The sequence below is a fragment of the Nannospalax galili genome, unplaced genomic scaffold (assembly GCF_000622305.1).
Source record: "Nannospalax galili isolate Female #2095 unplaced genomic scaffold, S.galili_v1.0 scaffold25, whole genome shotgun sequence".
NCBI lineage: Eukaryota > Metazoa > Chordata > Mammalia > Rodentia > Spalacidae > Nannospalax > Nannospalax galili.
Window position 1 is genome coordinate 3,328,678 of NW_008355642.1, and position 21,887 is coordinate 3,350,564.

Sequence of the window (21,887 nt, forward strand, 5' to 3'; positions counted from 1 at the left end):
AGCTAAAACTGGAGTAGAAGAACACCAAAGCAAACTTTTTTTCAAATATCTATATATGCTACATTGATTCTAGAAATCAGTAGTTCAGAAAGTTTAAAGAGTAAAATTTCTATACCTGTGTGCTTTTGAATTACTGTCCAATGCCCTTCTCTCCATCACTTTTCATACATGGAAAAAGTAGGCCCAGAGAGAAAGGCAGCATTCTTTCACATCAAGTTTAGAAGAACTTTTTTTAAAGAACCCATGAATTGTGGATGTAACTTTGGGATTAGTTTTTTACATACTTAGTGAGAAGTATAAGAAAATAATCTACTTTGGGCTGCCTTTAATCCCAGTCCTCAGGAGGCAGTTGTATGTCGATCTCTGTGAGTTCCAGGCCAGCCTGCTCTACATAGGGAGTTACAGGCCAATTGTGGCTACAGGGAGGCCCTGTCTCAAATAGACCAAAAAAGAAAAAAGAAATTGGAAGTATATGTAATGAATTCACTTAGTTTGCATAAAATGTATTACATAAGTGATGGTTTAAAACACTGTTAGATCTGCTACAGCACTACTTTGTAAAAATTAAACAAGATACCTTTAATCACACAGTTTACAATACACATATATTTGACATTCTTTTTTGTTTGTTTGTTTTTTTGGTCTTTTTTGAGACAGGGTCTCCCTGTAGCCCCAGCTGGCCAGAGACCTGCCTGCCTCTGCCTCCCGAGTGCTGGGATTAAAGGAGTACATAACCATTCTTATTTAATGTTTTATTTTTATCTTATGTGTTTATGTGTATTTCCTTCTTCTATGTACGTGTAATATTTGACATTCTTATTTAAAACTTTGATTACTGATCTTGTTGCTTATGGCATGTTGGCAAGAAAACAAATAATCAAATAACCAAAATAGTCACAAGAATGTAGTCCACTTTCTCATGAAATGTGCCATGCAAACAAACTTCCCAATTGTCCTGTCAGCAAAGGATGCCTGAACTGGGATGAAGAACACCAATAAATCTCACAAATTCAGTAATTTCCTTCACAAATCTAGACATTTAAAAAAATTATAACTGTATTGCCAGGATGGGTGGTGAATGACTTTAGTCCTAGCACTCAGGAAGTAGAGGCAGGCTGATCTTTGTGAGTTCGGGGCCAGCCTGGTCTATATAGCTAGCTCCAGGTCATCCCAACCTACACAGTAAAACTCTGCCTAAAAAACGATACTTGTTTTGATTATTATTACTATTGAAAAATATTACAGTGACCTGGAGAAATACTTGAGTCAAAAAAAATTGTGTTTCTTTGATATATGTGAAAAAAAAACCTCAGAAAATGTGCCCATTGTAATGCAAAAATAATTAATGCAAAATCTGGCATACGTCATTAATTTAAAAGATATAGGACATAACATAGTTTTTAAAAATTATTTTTATTTGATGGGTATGAGTGTACTGCCTGCATGTATGTGCACCCATGTCTTGCAGTGCTCACAAAGGTATGAAGGAGGCTTTGGATCTTCTGGAACTGGAGTTAAGGACAGTTGTTAGCCACCATGTTGGTGCTCAGAATCGAACACTCCTCTGCAAGAGCAATCAGAGCTCTTAACCACTGAGTCATCTCTCCAGTCCCCAGTTTTATAGACTATTTTGCTGAAAACAGAAAATGCCAAACAGAAAAATATATTGTAATAGTACACTTAAGTAACAGAAAAGGGGGGGAAACCAATAAAATAAAAATAAAGACTACAATACCTAAGTTAACAAGAAAAGCAAGCTTTCTTCATTTTTTCCTAATTATCTATTGCTGTATAGCAAAGATAAATGATTAATTAAAATCAAGTAAAGCAATGAAGCAAAAAATATTCACCAGTATCCAAAGTTTGGATTTCTTTTGAAATTGTTAAATGTGCTATTTTTGATGAAGAAAAAGTTTTGGGTTTCACACTAACAGTTAAGGATGTTAATAAATTAAAGAATGAGGGATGGCTCAGTGAGTGAAGGCAGCTGCTGCCCAGCCTGACAACCTGAGTTCAATACCTACTGTCCTCTGACCTCCATATATGCCACATGGTATAAATGAACCCACATACTTAAATAAGCACACACACACACACACACACACACACACACACACGCACGCACACACACCATAACAAATAGAATACAATAAAAATTGTTTTTAAAAAATTAAACCATGAGCTGGGTGTGGTTGCTCATGCTTTTAATCCCAGCACTCTGGAGGCAGGGGCAGGAGGATCTCTGTGAGTTCAAGGCCATCCTGGTCTACATAGCAAGTTCCAGGCCAGTTGTGGCTACAGGGAGACCCTGTCTCAAAAAGACGAAAGAAAGAAAGAAAGAAAGAAAGAAAGAAAGAAAGAAAGAAAGAAAGAAAGAAAGAAAGAAAGAAAGAAAGAAAGAAAGAAAGAAGAGAAAGAAAGAAAAAGAGAGAAAAAAGAAAAACCATGAAGTATTAGAAACTCTACTTGCAACTATTTTTTATTTTTTATTATTTTTCTATGTGTATGAGTGTGTTGATTGCCTGCATGTATGTAATAGCACCCATGTCATGCAATGCCAGCAGAGGTCAGAAGAGGGTATCGAATTCCCCTAGAATTGGAGTCAAGGACGGTTGCTAGCTGCCATGTGGGTGCTGGGAATTGAACCTGGGTCCTCCACAAGAGCAGTCAGTGCTCTTAACAGCTGAGACATCTCTCCAGCCCCTTGTACCATTTTTTAAAAAAAGCAAAACCAGTAAAAGAAACTAAGTATTACATAACAACTTATATAGTACATGAAACACACATCTTAGTATCTTTTTAATTCTCATACTATGTTATGAAAAGATATGGTAGGCAATCTCTAACTCAAAGTACTATTGTCGCTAATTAGACGGGTTAAATGAATTACTGATGTATTTGAAAATATGAAGTCAGAATAAACCTTGTGTCTCAGACACAAAGCAATTCTAGCTCTTATTCAACATTTTTCATTCTTTTATGTCTATTATGATCAACATACTGAATACTACTAATTTCAACAAATCTCACCTTGGTTCCATTGCATCCAGGGACACCTTGAGATCCTGGAGCCCCATCATGGCCTGGCATTCCCTTTGAGAAGGCACATAAAACACTTAGAATACTTCTTAGATTACATTTTAAGGAATTTTAAAATAAGCAAAATCGTACTTACAGGAAGACCTGGTGTCCCTGGAAATCCAGGAAGTCCAGGAGGACCCTATAAGAATAAATAAATTCCTTGAACTGCTGGCAAGCCTATCTCAAAAGTATATTTAGATTAAAAATGGAAAAAATTTGTCTAATGGACTTTTAGAATTCACTGTTGTCAACAACTACAGAAAACCTTTTTCTTATCATTGTTTTTAAAATCTTTTACAAATACTGTAGAGGTGACTCCTATTTGCGGGCTCATTTTCTTACTTGCACTTAGTAGCTATAAGCAAAGCAGTGGATGAAATGTCTGTTCTAACAGATAGTTATTTCAGGTTTGTGACTAATGAATTCAGTGGGAGATGAGAAGGAATCAAATACATCTGCCATGAGGGCATTACTGTGATCAACCCCAAACCACTTTCAATTAAATTTCCATCAAGTCTGGCCAAACAGGATTTGACAACATAGTCTTTTGTTGAGGCTATAGGAAAAAAGGCATTCTCACACAGTTAACATGCACTCAAATGATACGTCAGGAAACTTGGAAATAACTAGCACATATGTACATGCATACACTCCTTCAGCTGACAGTTCACTTCTATGAATCAATCCCAAAGGTACACGAGAAATTAGAGAACACAATATGATACTCAAAATGGGTGATTACAGAATTATGATACAAGCTTTGTAAAAGAAATGCAGATGATTCTGAAAGGTCTTATGCTAGTAAGCAAGTCATCAATGATGAATAATGAAAAAGGATTTGTAAAAAGGATAGTGGATATGAACCAAGCTTGAAATGACTCCTACAGGGTCAAGGGTGGAATAATATGGGCTTCAAACTGAATAATAACTACAATAGATTGAAACATTAAATTCTATGTATTAGTAATGAAAAATAACAACATTCCTTGATTATCTCTTAAAATAATTCATTAATTAAAGTCAGCTAAAAATTATGACTTGAGAAAATCTAAATGTAAACTGAATTTAAATTTTTTCTAAATGTTTAAGATGAGACAATGGCATAATGCTTAAGTTTTCATTGGTGGAATGAATGATGTCTTCATTTACTGTAAAACATTTAAAAACATAGTGGTGGCTTAGGGGTTGAATAAAACTCAAAGTATTCAATTTTTGGAAGTTGGAGATAGGCATAAGGGGCTTTAGTCTACTAAGCACCCTCTAAATTTGTATAATCTCAAAATTTTCCACAATAAGTCATAAAATCTGAGTGTCAGGTGTTTATGAGTTGAGAACTGAGGATGAAAGCTACCATTTCAAACACTTACAAAGTTATAGTTGAGGGATATGTTCTACATGAACACTCCCAGATGTCTGGGAAAAGGAATTAATAGGACAACCAGTACTTTTTAGTTGGTACAATGCTTAGCATACAGTTAATGATAACTATATATAGTTATTATATAGTTATATAATATACTTACTATATACAGTTATATAGTTATAGTTATTTTAAGATATGTTATTACTATGAAGAGCTTTAATTGTATATTGATAGCAATTTACTACAAAAATCAGTTAAATCTGATAAAATGAACTAAAGATTCTGAGTTTCTTCTCTGTTTTTCTAGTATTCTAGCCATAATATTCATACACAGCACAGAAAGAAATCACCTGAAGAGACAAGCCTCTGGGTATGCTTGTGGGGGATTATCATGATTATAGTAACTGATGTGAGAATAACCATCTTAACTGTGGACAGGATTATCTCATAGGTAGGGGGTTCTGGGCTGGATAAAATGGAGAAAGTGAGCTGAGTACGAGTATGTACACTCTGTCACTCTGCTTTCCACCTTTGAAAGTGATGTGACCTGCTGCTTTAAATTCCTGCTATCTTGACTTCACCACCATGATGGATTTTGTCCTTGAGCTGTCAGCCAGAATAAATGCTGTCTCCCCTAAACTGCATTTTTCTGGGGATTCTATCACTGCAACAGAAAAAGAAACCAAGTCAGAAATTAGTACTGAGAAAGAAGTGGTTCCATTGATGTGATAAAATTAACATATGGTTTTTAAGTTTTGGAACTGGTTTGCAGGAGGAAGGTAGAAAATTTTGGAACTCTGGGTTAGAAAAGCCCCCAAGTGCTATAAGCAGAACTTGATAGGTCATTCTGTTGGAAGCATGGAAAATAAGAATGCTGAGAGAAATGAAGACAGAGGAGGCTAGTTCATGAGGGTTCCAAAGGGAACAGGACTCTATTAGGAATTGGATTAGAGGCCATCAGTGTGATATTTTGGCCAAGAATCCGGCTTCATTATGCCCATGTCCTGAGAACATGCATCAAGCTAAATTTAAAGATAATGGTTTAACCTGTTCAGCAAGAGAGATTTCAAGACAGGAGAACATTCAGGCTGGTACTGAGAAAGCAGCTATACATATTAAAGACATCAGTACTAAAGAAAAGAAAACTTTTGTGCTGCATTGGGACAATAAGAAAGGTGTCTTAAGAGCAAATCCCTACCCATCAGAGGCTTCATTCTCTCTCATCTAGCAGCTAAATTTGGCAGTGTAATCCACATTGTGCTAGATTTAGGGACCTGAAAGATGCAAGATTGAGGGGATCATAACATACTGCTCTACAGTTTCAGAGAACATAATGGTCAGAGGATGTATGGATGGGTTGGAGTCCCTGGCAAGAGACCCCAAGAGGTGGCTGTGTGAACCTGTAAGGATGAATCCTTGAAGTGGAGACCCCAAGACAGTGGAAATGTCAGCAACATGGAACATCCAGTATGGACAGCTGTGAGCATGGAGTAGGGCTAGCCTATAAGAGGATCTGTATGTTTTGCATATTGCAGAGGTAGCGGAGTGGGGCTGCCCAAATGTTTTTTAGCCCAGTTTATTACAATATAAGCTCTAGATGCTGGATGTGGAGCTTCAGGATTTAGTGTTTACACTGCTGGATTTCTATTTCACTTTGACATGATTGTTTCTTGCCATATGCTGGTTCTTTAGTTTTGGAATAGGAATAATTATTCTCTGTCATTATTATGTTGGAAGTATTTGTTTTATTTCATTTCTTTTTATTTTATAGGAGCTCACAGTTAAGAGATTTTGGACTTTTAAAGAATTAAAATTTATAAAGGCTATGGGGATGTTCAAACTTGGACTTAAATGCATTTTACATTATAACATGGTCATGAGCTTACGTAATCAAGGGGTAGAAAGCTATGGCATAAAAGTGTTGTGTTTCAGTGTCCAGTTAGCAAGGGATGGAGTTGTGATGGTTAGTGTTGATTGTCAACTTGACAGAATCTAGAATCACATAGGAATTAGGCTTCTGGCTATGCTTGTGGAAGCATATCATGATTATAATAATTTCTGTGGAAAGAGCCATCTTAATTGTGAACAGGATCATTCCCTGGGTAGGGGATCCTGGACTGGATAAGACAGAGAAAGTAAGCTGTGCTCAAGTCTCTCTCTCTCTCTCTCTCTCTCTCTCTCTCTCTCTCTCTCTCTCTTTCTCTCTCTCTGCTTTCCACCTGTGAAAGTGATGTGACATGCTGCTTCAAGTTATTGCTGCTTTAACAAGATCAACTTTACTCTTGAACTGTGACCCAGAATAAGCACTTTCTCCCTTAAGTTACCTTCTTGAGAAATTTTATCAAAGCTACACTAAAGTAACTCAGCCTAAAATCTTTCCCGGAAAAAAGTAAATATGTATTTTAGTTTTGCAATGCATCCTGCTTCTTAGAACCTTAAAATTGAAAGATCATGCATGCCAAAATGCTGAATTCTTCCAGAAGAAGAGTGTTTTAAATCAAACTTATTTCCCTCAAGATACACAAAATTCTTATAGTATTTATACGTGGTACTACAAGAGGCTACAAAGCCTGAGGGATACAAAGCCTCTCAACACAAACAGGATGGCCATGATACTTCAGGAAGTACTGGTATAAATCAATTATATGATACAAGTTTAAAGAAATTGGAAATATTTAAATTTAACACATATTGCTTAACCAGAAACTACTTTCATAGTCACTTAGACACCTAGAATACAAAGATAGATACCAAGACACTAAAGAAAGGCTAATTGTAGACATGTATCATCTCTTAAATTTTAAAACATTATTTTCCTTCTTACATTTTAATATGGACTTTTTCCGGTTGTCTCATGATACTTCATTTGGTTTTTTAAAATCATTTACAACAACAATGCATTTTTCATACATAGAATATTGCTTACTCTGACTCCTTTTGGTCCTGTTGGCCCTGGAATTCCATCATCACCCTGAAAAATACAATATGTTTAGTTCTTTTTCCTTCAAATCAGTCCTCAAAGAACTAATTTTCCAGTATAAGAGTCTTAAACTTTAGAAAAATTTTCTGAAGTTAATGTTAAACTCATATACCCAAAGGTTTACTATTACGACTAAAGGCATTTTAAAAATGTCTAAAGACATTGATAAATTATGTGGCCAATACTAACTAAGAAAGGCCATTATTTTACTGAGGAGACTGTTAACATGTAGAAGAATCTTTACATTAGTAAATTTGAACATGAGTCATGGAAGAAAATGAAGATAAAATAGCAGTACAGGTACTTCCAAAAGTATTTATGCATAAACTAAACAAGAGCTAAAAATCCAGGCAGTCTCCATTTTAAATCAACTTACAGGTGTATGTGCTGCACATTAATTTCTGTTTTATATTTTGATTTATTTTATTAAGCATTTCCTACTGGAAGATCTTAAGGACTGATAAAGAACGACAAACTTTCCTTTCCAGAGTCCATTGTTTATTCCATACAAAAGAGGTTGCCTACCTCTACATTAATCTATCTATCCCTTTCTAGTCACAACTGCATTGCTGAAAAGTTAAAATCTTAGTAAGTTTTGTTAACCATCTTCTTTTGAAAATTGAATAAAAATTCTGATTTGTAAAGTAATGTATCCACAGGTTCTGGCAGCAAAGGCACGGATATTGTTAGTGAAGATTTTCCCTATAATACTCTGCTTTTTAGAAAATTTAATGATGTACTCTTTCTGAAGCAGATGCAATTTAAAGAACATTAAAGTAATCCCAATTCCCCTTTTAAAACAACTATAAAATCTCTTGTCAATGAATATTTTATGCCTTCCCACTGAAGGCACAAATAAGACAAGATGCTTCAATATTGTATTGACTGTACCAAGCACCTTGGTTAAATACAAAGAAGAAATTTAGGAAATGAAATTAGAAAGTCAGGTGTGATGGTGCACTTGTAATCCAAGTTCTCAGTTACATATACCAGCAGTTACTTTTTATAGCAGCAAAATATTGAAAACTAGCTATGAAATCATGTATAGGGATTTGGTTACTATATCATGCCTTCAATATACAATGAAAAAGAAGAAGAAGAATATGAGAAAATTTTTATTGTATACTTCATCTTGAATGAATATATTATCTAACAAACATGAATTAACTTATATTTAATACAGAATTCATTTGAAGAATTATAAATACACATGTACATTTGCACAGATGCGTAGGTATGTGTGTTTTATATATTGATAGTTCCATAAAATGAGTATACAGAGCCTGATCACTAAACATAGTCACAATTGGACTTGTCGATGGTTTTGCTCATTCATTAAAGGAGTACCAAGCAGGGTCACTGGACCCTCACCTGAGTGTCCAGCCACTCTTCCCAGCCAACTAGTCCAGCCTTGGAAGACAAAAGAAAAATGAGACAGAACCCAATAGAGGGATGCTTTTGGAAGCCCTTGTCAAGAAACTGCAATGGACTCTCATATGAACATTTGAAAATTGACTTTTTTCTATTTCCCTGTCTAGAACTTGTAATGCTAATTACTCTTGCCTTTACTTCTCCTTCACATCTCCTATTCATGATTCAAGATCCCTGTTCAGCACAGAAGAAGCCAGAGCTGTATGAGTCCAGATTCCCTATTGGCAATTTGGGTAACCCCTTCAGAGGATGGTGTAATAAGAATAGGAGGTAGGAATTGCCTAGGCAGTTAGGGTAAAAAGACCCCAAAGAAATGCAGCCAGTTTTGGGGCTAAAAGTCAAAATGTCCTTTGGCCTGTTAGCAACATACTCTGTTCCAAAGGCCAAAAATGTTAATAGTATTTGGGAGCTTGTATTTATTCCTTAAAAGATTTTAGGGTTATATCTTCAGAGAGGGAAATGTTGGAGGGAGGGAGTGGGCATGGATTTGATCAAAACACCGTATATGCATGTATGAAATTCTCAATAAAGTTTTTTGTAAAAATTAAAAAATTTGTCCTATAAAATTGACTTTACACATGAATGCACATGCACACACATATATGTCACATAAAATGTTCACATTAAGGTGTGTCATGCAATATGAAATGCTTGAAACGTAGAATCCAAAATGTTTAGAAATTAGTTTACTTTCTCAGTTTACAAATAATAAAATGGAACCTGAGGAAAAGTTGGATCGCTTTCTAAACTTAAATTGCATAAAAGAACATCTTTATAAACTATCACACTATCATTAAAGTATCTCAGTTAATAGTAAAGTAAGACAAATTAAATGTCAAAAGAATTTTAATGTAATTTATAAAAATATAACAGGAATATTTATTCAAGCTGTTCCCTCCTAATAAGCATGGTATGAAAGAAAATAAGGCTCTAGCTCCAGATAAACTCAAATGCAAGTAATTTAGCTTTTATGTGGTTCAGCTTACTTTCTATTCTCAGGCACCCACTTCCATAACATAGCTGAAATATGCTTTCAGTCAATTTGGGTTCCCACCTCATTTTCACAAGATCATGCCTTAATTTTGGAGGAGTTAAACTGTTCTGGTGTGTTGAGAGATGAGAGAATGTAACTGAGGTTGGAATTTTCTAAGCTGTACTGTGTCAGTAATCTGTAGAGATTGTTGCTGAATTCGTGCTCAATTCCATGTACTTGACTGCTTCAGATCGCTGTGCTACTTTGCTATTCCTGGGGAGACAAGAATCGTTCTGCTACTCTTACTCTTGCTGTGTTACGAGACCTAATAAATTCAGTTGATGGTCCATCTACTGAAATATTACTCGGTCACTTAGAGTTTTAGTGTTTCCTTGGTGTTTGCATTCTACTCAGGGAATTTAGCACAGATCCCATTTGCTCTTAAATCTCTCAAAACTACTTGCCCACTATCATCCTCAGCAGTCTCCTAAAATATAAGCTCTCATATAAATAGTCATAAAAACAACTCCATGCATTTAATATTCTTCCTTTACTGGGAGGGCTACCTGGTGATATATATTTGATTTGCTAAATCCTCTAATATGCAACATCTTTACATGAAATAATAAAGATGGGGGGAAGGATTTTAAGCCAATTTTTTGCTTTCGAAGTGAACAGAACTGGCTCTTTCATATGCCACTTTAACCAGTCTACCTAATACAGATGAAAAAGGGCACTGAGCCCAAAGAGCCACGAAAAATGAAAAGAAACTTCTCTTCATCTTCACGGAAGAGGAGGGAGAAAGGTTGTAAGTGCCAGAGAAGAGGTGCGTGATCATATGGAAACAGAGCTCTACAGTCTCCTGGGAACCTGCTCATATGACTCTATGGCAATGGTGTCAGCATATACAAGTCCCATGCATACTCAAGCAGACAATAACCTAGCATAGAACTGGGAAAATGAACAGCGGAACTCAGTCTTATCTGAAGGAATGTTGGCAACTGATTGCTGCTAGATGAAGAAGAGCTGATCTTCCTATAACAAGGAACTCCAGATAGGCTGAGTAGACGGATTAGTGGACGGATTTGCATCGGAGAATGGCTGGGGACACTGACAACCCAGTGGGCCTTAACAGGGATGACAGAGTATACGGGCTTCAGTGGGAGGGGGTGTTATGGGAGAGTGCCAGTGGGGACAGGAGTATAAAGATCATTGACTGTTTGAGATATTCTGTATGAAATACACACACACAAAATGTACTATTCTCTCTTCCTATTCTCTGTCTTAACATACACATAAAGATGCAAATCCTTGCTCATGATTGTGGACAGACTGCCTGTATTGCAGTCAACACACACAGTCGCCACCAACTGATAAAAACTAGAATATGAGGTTTGGAATAAATATAACTTATAGTTTCTCTTTTCCACTGAATATCCTATGTGACCTTGCCAATTCCATTGGTATGCCTGTGCCATCCCTATAAATTTGAGAAAACTGCTAGATTTGTCACTCATGCTCAACACATAAACACCTGATTACTGTACTACAGAATGCTACAAATGAACATTTCTCATAATATGAACAATTTTAGCACCACAGGCACTCCAACTTTATTATTTTGAGTCTAATTTGTTTCCTCGATTGGACTATGATTCCACAGGAACAAAATGCTGCCTGAGACACCAAATCCCTCTTGTCAAAAATGAGAACAACTGAAAGATCTGGGGGGAAAGGCCCAAGGTCTGCTACTGGAGCCACATTGTCTTGATAGTGGCAATCTTTTCCACATTACACAATATTTTCCAATTCCATACAAGGACTCTGACCACCCAGAGGGGTTTCTGATTTGTTGAGCCCCAACATCTTATATTCTTAATATGTATATCCACACTGGTATATTATTCTTTTTAAAAAACCAGCACTTTCATATTCCAAGCAACGGAATATGCATATGTGTGGCATTAATAAACAATTCTTCAATATTAACTATAGCTGCTCCCTTTAAGTACACAGAATAAGAGGAGCTCCACATCAAAGAGACACAGATTACTCAGGAGAAATTCAAGTTAGCATTTTGGACTCTCTTATTATGCTTATGTTCCACTCAAGGTTCCTTTGTTCAGTCATTGGATTAGAAAAAGGAAAGCTCTACATGTCTTTGACCCTTGCTCATGGAATTAATGACACTAATTAATCTTGGGGCGCCTAACAGACTAGTCTAATATCACTCTCACCTTCTTCTGGCCAACAAAAGAGAGGATCTCTGCAACTGCCAACACCTCATATTTATCTACATTACTATAACTGGTAAAATACAACATGCATAAAACTTAAGAAGAATGCTTTCCATCTCCCAAAAGTAGATTGTGTAGGCTCGGTGATACCTGGTCTTTGGCTTGGCAGACGATACAGGTCATAGTTACATTCATTCCAGGTGGGCTTGAACATCTTCTTTGGAATAATATTGACCATGTTCAGGCTGGGCATGGTAGTGCATACCTTTAATCCCAGCACTCAGGAAGCAGAGGCAGGTAGATCTTTGTGAGATGAGGCCAGCCTGGTCTATCTAGCCAGTTCCAGGCCAACTGGGGCTACAGGGAGACCCTGTCTCACCCACGCCCCAATTAAAATAACTAATAAAATTGATCATGAACATGATCTACTGTGGTCACAGAACAATTAGCCAATTTTTCACATTGCCCTTTAAAACTTCAACACATTCAAACTTCATAATAGGGTAGCTTCTGTTTACTTCTCAGATCTTAAAATATAACAGGATAGAGTTGATAGGGCTAGTGCCATCTAAACACCCATCTGTGATTTTAAGGTCCATCCAAATGCTTCCTGTTTAGGATAGCTTCCCTTCCCACACCAAACTTGGTGGGCAGCTAATACAGTGAGGTATCTTGAAAAGAACTACAGACACCCTGAGTCATCAGTGCTCTTCTGAAGATAGGTTTCCTTGCCCAGAGCCTTAGTGGAGACCTCCATATGGGAGAAAGGAAACCTTAGAAAACACTTTTCCTGTATTATCATAGTAATTTTCCACTCCTGGTCCTTATCCTTCATTCTCCTTGCCCCTAAGTTTGCATCATTTCTGGAGATTTTGTTTTGAGCTCTTCCAACAGTAAAACAATTCTCATACTTTATGTTGGTCTATCTAACTCTTGGTGGTGCTGTACCATTGGGAAAAAAAGAGCAATGAAGGAGTTAGTCAGTGGTTTCTTTAACTTCTTTTTTGTGTGATATTGTAGAAAATGAATAAAAGTTTAAATCTAGTTTCATGTTGGCTTGCTATTTTAACCAGCTACTTTGACAACTCACAACTCTATCCTTTCCAGTTCTGTTTAGCACCTGGTAGAACTGAACTTTTGTTAGGGATCTGTCCTGAGGAGATTTTTCCTGTGGTCATAAGAATATGACACCTTGGACTTTGCCCCAGTAGTCACTGCAACTAGAGCCATGGTAAGGGCTCTAGTTGTGATAGACAGGTCTATGATAATGGCAATAGTTGTATTAGCTCTCCCTAGTAGATAAGGAAAAATGAGTCTAGAGGCCCATACCTGACATTCCATCTATTGCAGCCTTCCCCTAGCTGCAAATGGTCTGAGATGCTAGAGTATTTTGAAGTCATTCACATTCCTGTAAGTAACCTCTCACCCATGTTCTATAAGCAAGCCTAACAAATGCATCGATTTTATCAAGTTGGACTTCCATTTAAATCTTAACTTTGGTCTGTCAGTGGTAACCCTCTGGGGTGACTACACATTTTTTCTTATCTGCCCATGAAAATTCAAGGTAACAGGATGCGTGTAACCATGTACAATTAACATCATCTTACAAAAAATTAAATATGATAGTAATGTTTAATTAAGAAACCAGCAAAATTAAAATCCCTCCAATTGTGTTGTTTGATTTAAGTATTAGTTTTTCACTACAATTCAGTGACATTTTAGTTGACTTCACACTTTGTCTCACATTGTAGGATGGTTTAACTACTCTAGTATGGCTGGTTGGCCACTTGACACATACCTTTTGTCCTCGAGGACCTGGTGGCCCTTCTGGACCTGGAAATCCAGGCAAACCTGGATGGCCTTCCAAACCTGGAAATCCTCGCTCTCCCTGTAATTGATCAGAAATAAAAAGAAAGTTCATTTGTGAATGTTTTAGCACAACTATAGCTGAGACTCACAAAGCTCAAATGGCTAGGAGGTCAAAGTAACAGAATATATTGATACTCTCGATCCACAGGATTTACTGACATGGACAAACCTATAAGCTAAGAGAAGAAAAAATACACATCATCCCAAATTTTATTATACATAGTAATGTAATCTCCTTGTTACTTGTAAAAGTCAAAATCATATCAGAGATAAACTGAGAGTTAAGCGTAATAACAACAAGAGTTTAACAGGGAAGATGACAGTAAGACCAGGACACTATTGTTTAAAATGATTCAATGAAATAAATACAGAACAAGGATGGAGAAAAGTCAAACAATTCACCAGAGAAGTTCCAGATTTGCTGTAGAGAAGAAGAGTGATCTGAATGAGAAATGTTCTCACAGGCTCATGTGTTTGAACATTTGTTCCCCAACTGCTGTTACTATTTTGAAAGGTTGGGTAATCTTTAGGAAGTGGACCCTTTCTGAAGGAAATAGTTTACTAAAGGAATGCCTTGAACTTCTACAGCCCAGCCTCACTTTCTGTCCTCTTTCTGCTTTGTTTACTGCAGATACAATCTAACCAGCATCCTCCCACTCCTGCCACCAGAATTGTGTTCCTTGAACTGTAAGCCAAAATAAACCCTTACTCCCTTAAATTGTCTCTTGGCAAGTATTCTGTCACAGGAAGAGTTGCAGGATTAACCAAAATGGAAATTTATTATCTAATTATGATTAAAGTAGCTATTAAAAAGCCTTTAGAACATCGAAAACTGTTTTCACAAAACTGAATAATACAAAATGGAATGCACGTTTACTCTGGAAAATGAAAATATATAAACATACCACATTTAATTACTAAGAATAATTATGTAAAATTGTGATTCATTCTTAGTTCTGACCATAGCATTTGACAGTGGTACAGGAGTGCCGCTCTACTATGAATGGGTGCCCATCATATCTTATCAACATCTATAAGGTAGGGTTGTAATGTGACTATCTGTCACTCTATAAAGGTAAGTATTGCAGACCCAGCATGTGTACTTTTCAGATCAGTACTTTATGGTTAGTTCATTTGCATATGTCCAGTCTCAGGAAGAGTGTGAACTTTAAAAGTAATCAGAGAAATAAAATTCTCTACTATGATGTATAAGGGCCTCGAGGGATCAAACTTTCCCCACATTAGTAGTTCTCTAATTTTCTAAGAGTTGAAGGCTGTCTCTGGCCAGATCTCATTCTGAGAAACTTCACAACAGAAGTAGAGTGTGGCCCAGAAATACCTGAGAAAGAGAAAGCATCCATATCTAAATGGTCAAGGACTAACGTGCCAGTGAAGCAGTGTTTCTACTTACATGCTAAGATATTGTATGCCTGTATTATTACTCCCAAAATGTATGTATGTACATGTTTGTACTGTACGTAGCTGAGTTAATACTAAAGAACTTAAATACCTTTATGTAGACTAATTCCTTATCTTGAAACATCCTATACCCTAAAACATAAGCATTTATTTTAAAAGATTATTTTAAACCAATTTCCACATATTAGTGGAAATGAAGCAAATAATAACAAATAAATGACAGGTTGAAAAGATTATAGGTTTGGCAATAATTATAGCTGACATATTATGATATGAATATATTTTTATTTTCTAGAATTATACCCTTTTGTTGTCTTAGTCATAACACTGCGATAATAACTGTTGACCTAAACTCAGCTAGCTTGAAGGAAATAAGGCAAGAGGGAAAAAATAAATATTTCAAAATTTTAAGAGTAAGATTGTCTCAAATCTGGGGCTGGAGAGATGACTCAATAGTTAAGAGCACTAGCTGCTCCTACAGGGGACCTGGGTTCAATTTCAGAACCCACATGGTAGCTAAGAACTCTCTGTAACTCAAGTTCCAAGGGATCCAACACTGTCTTCTGACTTCCACGGGAACTGTATGACACGGGTGCACTTACATACATACATGCAAAACATTCATACACATAAGTAAAAATAATAAAATATTTTTTAAAATATTGTCTCAAATCATAGAATAGCCTTTTACTAGCAGAGATAGGAATAAAACTTTAAGTGCAAATTCCAGTCAGAAAGAAAGCAAAAAAGGAAGAAAAATCTAGGTCCAATACATGTCCATAAGTAGAAAATAGGTACAGTTTTAGAGCAAACATCTTTCAAAATTTGAATATGCTACCTGACTAAAACTGTACTATTTTCAAAGCAAAATTCCTATCTGGGTTTCAGATAGAAGAGGAATAAACTAGAGATCGAAAAATAAAGTGTGTCAACCGGGAAGGTGAATCAGCAGGTAAAGGCACTTGCTGCCAAGCCTGACCTGATCAATTCCTTGGGACACACAGCGTGTAAGGGGACTGACCCCCATAAGTCATCTTCTGAGGTTCACTCATATGGCATGAAATGTGCATATACACACACACACACACACACATACACACACACAGAATAAAAAGTAAATGTAATAAATCTAAACAGAAAAGAGGATGCTAAAAAGTTTATTTGTATTGGTATCAGTAAAAGAGCAAAAAAAAATTAAATAGCAATACTGAGACTTTCAAAGGTAAAATGTTTGCTTAAGTAGCAAACATCTGTCTTTTGTAAAGTGGGTTAAAAAGTTTTTCTACCTAATTCATAAAAGAAACAATAGAAAAGGCTCACACTCATTATATGTCTACTCTTTGCTACTCTAGGCATTCGTTTCATCTTTCAAACTGCTATAGAAATGTTTTCTATTTTCTAACATTTACAGACTAAGAACGATATGTTTTCTGAAGGTCAAATGAAAAAAAAAATCAAACAACAATAAAACCTCACTGGCTCACCTTGCCTACCCATGTTTAGATTTTTAAATTTTTTCTTATTATTTTTTGAAAAATAGTATGCTTCTCTCTTTGTCTATCTGTAAATATTGATATTATTCTAGATTCTTTTATTGATTTCTTCTCTATTTCCCTAAGAAATTTGAAATATTGTTTCCCCCCCCTTAAGGCTAAACTCTTATGTCTGTCTTAAACATTTCCACAGGCACCTAAAATTCAACAACTGTAAGAATAGTTACACGGTTTTGTGTGTTCTCTGTGTGCCAGAGATTCTTTTAAATTGTTCCCATGTTTTGTGTTATCACCAGGACAAGGTAAGGCAAATTTGTTATTTCCATTTTATATATAAAAAGTTATGATAAAGATAAGTTTTGTACTTATGCTAAGTGTAAAATTGATATAAACAACATAAACATTATTGTCTTTCTACCACTTTTTTTTATTCCATGAAGTAACAGAATACAGCTATCAGAAATTTGTACTAACCTGGACACCACCCTCTCCATTACCCATTCATGGAATCAATCCTGTCTTCTCCAACCTTGTATTCTAAGTGTCCAATAGAACAAATACTCAGTAAGCATTCCTGCAATGCATGAACTTCCTTAACGGATTACACAAAATTTTCAGCAGATGCTTTATCCAAACTCAAAAGAAGGACTTTGAATTTTGATAAATTATACAAAAGGAAATTATTTTGTGCTAAAGCTACAGTCTCACATAAGCTAGAGAAACACTCTACCACTGAGCAACAACTCCAGCTCTCCAGTTACAAGAAGAATATTGAATTATCTAAGAAGCAATCCCTACTTTTTGAGTTAAAAGCACTCATTAAAACATTACCATGTTTTTAAAAAGGCTGTAATCACAACAAAAATGTTTTCTGAAAATAGGAATGAAAAAATAAGAATAGGGTTTTTTGTTTGTTTGAATATTTAATTAGAGACATGGTCTCACTAGTCAAGGTTGGTTAGTCTCAAACTTGCTATGAAACTCTGTTGGATGTTAGGATGCCAGGTATGTGTCAACATACCAAGCATAAATATAGTTAACACTTAGTTATAAAAACAAAATATTATAATGACAAAGTAGGAAATTATATTGAGTTATAAACATTGTCAAATGTATGTACTATATTAAATATGGAAAAGGCCTTTTAGTAAACAAAGCAATGATCTGATTAAGAAACAATTATGTCTTCTTTTGTGTAATTTCTCTTTTGTTCTTATAATTATGTAACACAAAGAAATAGTTGTCACAATATAATTAAAAAACAAGAAGTATAGCAACTGCCAAAATGAAAATATTTAGACCTTAAAATTTAACTTGTAACAGAGCCACCTTGAGAGATTGTTAAAATAAATTACCCAACACTATCATCACCTTTAGTTTGGGTAACTCAGTTGCAGATCCTGAGCATTTGTATTTGTAACCAGCTCCAGGTAAACACTAATGACACAGGGTAGAGGGTTACATTTTGTTTAGGGCCTGCTTGACTGTGACATGGATTTTAAGTTGTCAGTCGGACAGCTTTTCAATTTTGATATTTCAATTCTGTTGGCATATTCACCTGATAACCTGTTTTACTTATATTTTTGTTTTCCAATTTCCATTTTCAGATTTGTTTAATTTCCAGGATCTGTTGTGACTATCTGTTCTCTCATTATAAACATATTGTCCTTTAAATTAACAAGTATATTTATTTGATCTGCTCCAAATATCTCTTTAAAAATCTAACATCTATATTATTTTAGCAATTTTCAGTAATTAATCTTTTTCTTAATTATTGGTCAGATTTATTTGGTAAATTTAATTGCATAGTGGCTCTTTTAGGCAATAAATAGAGATACTAGGTTCCTAAGGAACATTACATTTTTGTTGTAAGAAATAACTGATTCATATGACTTTTCAAACTTCAAAATGTTTTCCCTTCAGTGGTCAACAGTTTATCTATACTCAGTTACCACAAGGTTTTAGCTTTCTTTTTACTTGATTGTATGAACCATCCTCTACACATATAAAATTCAGGATTTAACAAAAAATTTGAGCACATGTCATACTTTATCCATAATGTTTACTTATTTCTAGATGTGTTCATCTGGCAAAAAACACTCCACAATTATTTCAAATGATGATGATGATATTATTATTTAGTTTTTACAAATTTTACTTTCAAGTAGCACGCTTCTATATGGGATTTTCATTCCTATTTTCATATTGTTCAGTCTTCCCCACCCCTGCTCCTTGATCACTCATGCCCCCTTTCCCAGATTTACCCTAACCTAAGATTTTTAGGGTAATTTTTAAATACTTATTTTAAAAAAGAACTAGGGATTCAGCTCAGTAGTAGAGTGCTTGCCTAGCAAGTGCAAGGCCATGTGTTGAAAACTCATCACAAAACAAAATGTAACAGAGAACTTATATGTACCATGAAGCCTAAAATATTTACTATATAGGAGCTGGAGAGATGGCTCAGTTGTTAAGAGCACTTCACACTTTTGCACAGGACATGGGATTGTTACCAGCACCCACACAGAAGTTCACAGCATCCTTTAACTCCTGTTCCAGGTGAATTGAAGCCCTCTCCTGGTCTCCTCAAGCACCAGGGTCACACATGGTGCACAGACATACATGTAAGCAGAACACTCATTCACATAGCATAAAAATTGTTTTAAAATCTTTTAAAAATTTACTATATAGCCTTTTATAGAAATCTTTATAAGTTGTCACTCTAAACTAAGCAGTATAGTAGAATGTATTTTATTTTACTGTGTGCTGAATGAAGCCCAGTATTTTTTTTTTTTTAGTTCATTAAAAGTATTTAGTGGTATTCCTATATATCTGTGTTTAGGGTTGCCTACTTGGAGAGCCTCTCAGGGAGCTATTCCTTGAAATCTGATTCTCCCTCCATAAGCATCCTTTAATTGCCTGCAGCTCTTCATCCTGAGATGGGACACTGTGAAATCTGCCTCCAAATCCACCTTGGCATGTCAACTGGTTTTGTCATTTTTCAGATCTCATTAGACCACCATGCTGTGGAGATTTCATTCATTGGTGCAGCTTCCCTATCATGTCTAGAATGCATTAACTAGCAGCAGGTGTCTCATCCTTTTGGTTCTTACATTCTTTCTACCCCCTCTTTCATGCTGTTCCCTGAGCCACATGCAACAATCATAATCAAAGAAGAGGACAAGAAATTGAGAGGGAATGGGGGGAGGGACATGGTAGGATTTGGAGGAAGACTGGAAACGATTTAAAAATATGAAGACAATACTCATGTATAAAATTCTCAATAATAAAAAATGAAAAGCAAAAAAGTCAATTCAAAAAATATCATTTGACGTTTTACTCAGTTGGAATATGCCCAACTCAACTCTTACCTTTTCCCCTTTTACACCACTGCAGTCACATTTTGATGTAGGAGAACACCCATGGCAGGCCTGTAAGGAAGAGAAAAGGGAAATAATTAAATACAAAAGTGAAAAAGTGAAAGCAACACTCTGACTTATAAGTCAACTGGACTCAGTAATTCAAACTCGTACAACAAATACCACGAAATATATGTGAAAGGATATATTTAAATGGCAATAGCTTTTTGGGACAATTCAAGCTTTTACTATATAATTTCTGTATGAATTTTTCACAGGGAGCAGGTGACATTTTTACAGTTTTTAAGCCGACAAATATCTCTTTAAAATTGCTTTATTTTGTGTGTGTGCATGCTTGCTGTACGTGGCATAACACATATGGCAGTCAGAAGACAACTTGCAGAATTCTGGTCTCTCTTTCTACCACATGAATTTCAGGGATAAAAATCAGGTCATTGTATTTAGGAGCAAGCACCTTTACCCACTAAGCCATCTCACCCACCTGAGAAATATCTTTTTTTAAAGATGATACAATTAAAAGGAAATTCATATAACTTCCTTGTTGACAGAATTTGTGATTTGGCCATGTTCTAAGAACACTTTTCCTTTTCTTGTAACATCATTTGAACCAAATCACCTCTCAGTCTGTATCAGCAACGACCTTGGAAACTAGCCAAGGAACACTACCATTTGAAGTCAACTAGCTTCTCTAGAATCAAGAGCAACCATGGATCATAAAATATGCAATACTGTATTTTACCACCTTTCTTTTCTTTACCCTTGTTCTTTCATCATTAATAGTTTAATCTCAACAGCTCCAAAATTTACCACAGAGCTTAGGTGCTCTAAATAGTCACTACCAACAAGCTATATGAGGGAGTGATGTCCTAAAGCCAAAAAATGTTTTCTCTAAAATAAAAATATAGAGAGAACAAGAAGATAGTGTTCGATATCTACCACCCAGGAATATCTCTTACTCTGGTATGAAGTAGAAATACATAGAAAAACTAATAATAGAGTAACATATACAGACAGCATAGTATTGATATACTAGAAGGCAGAACACATTTTGTCAAATAAATTACCAAAACATTTGAATAACACAAATATAAAATGTGGTTAAGCAATGCTCCACGTTAAGAGGCTGTGACTTAAAAGTGTGCTAGCCTTCTGTCTGACATTCCATGTTTTCCTTTCTCTAGTCACTCCCAGAGATCCACCCTGAATCCTTACTAATAAACTTCAGCTCGAACTAGAGGCCACCCTCATGTTGAACCCTCTTTTACTGATTATAAAAGCAAGCTGAAATGGTTTAATGATGGAGGAATTGTGCAGGTTCCAAGAATTTATTCCAGTAAAAATGTACTCAGACACTTCAACTGGAAGTCATTACTTATATACACAGGTGCTTAGATATACTCTATTTTTAGTACTAGACATTAAATAAATTATAAATCTAAGGGAATAATTCAGAAATAATTATGCATCAAATGAGAAGTGATATTACTAAAAGCCAGAAAACATTTTAGGACCAAAGATATAAAGATGAAAAAATAATAACTCCCTTCACCATATAAAACTAATTCAACAATTACTTGTCCCTCATTATGTGTAAAAAACTATGTTATGTTAAATGAAAGTAGATATCCCAAAATAGCAATTATTTTTTTTATCTAATAGAAAGA

At 35.5% G+C, this 21,887-nt stretch overlaps 1 protein-coding gene across 4 annotated transcripts in view; it reads right to left on the bottom strand.

Moving 5' to 3' along the window:
* Col4a5 (collagen type IV alpha 5 chain) overlaps positions 1–21,887 on the bottom strand; it is a 281,900-nt gene that overhangs the window by 154,526 nt on the left and 105,487 nt on the right. For all 4 annotated transcript variants that reach the window (XM_017803140.2, XM_017803139.2, XM_017803138.2 and 1 more), the window contains exons 2-6: positions 20,215–20,274; positions 13,864–13,953; positions 7,371–7,415; positions 3,176–3,220; positions 3,031–3,093 (exon numbers count right to left, since the gene is read on the bottom strand). In XM_017803140.2, coding sequence (XP_017658629.1) covers positions 3,031–3,093; positions 3,176–3,220; positions 7,371–7,415; positions 13,864–13,953; positions 20,215–20,274 — 303 coding nt within the window. The remainder of the gene's footprint in view (positions 1–3,030; positions 3,094–3,175; positions 3,221–7,370; positions 7,416–13,863; positions 13,954–20,214; positions 20,275–21,887) is intronic.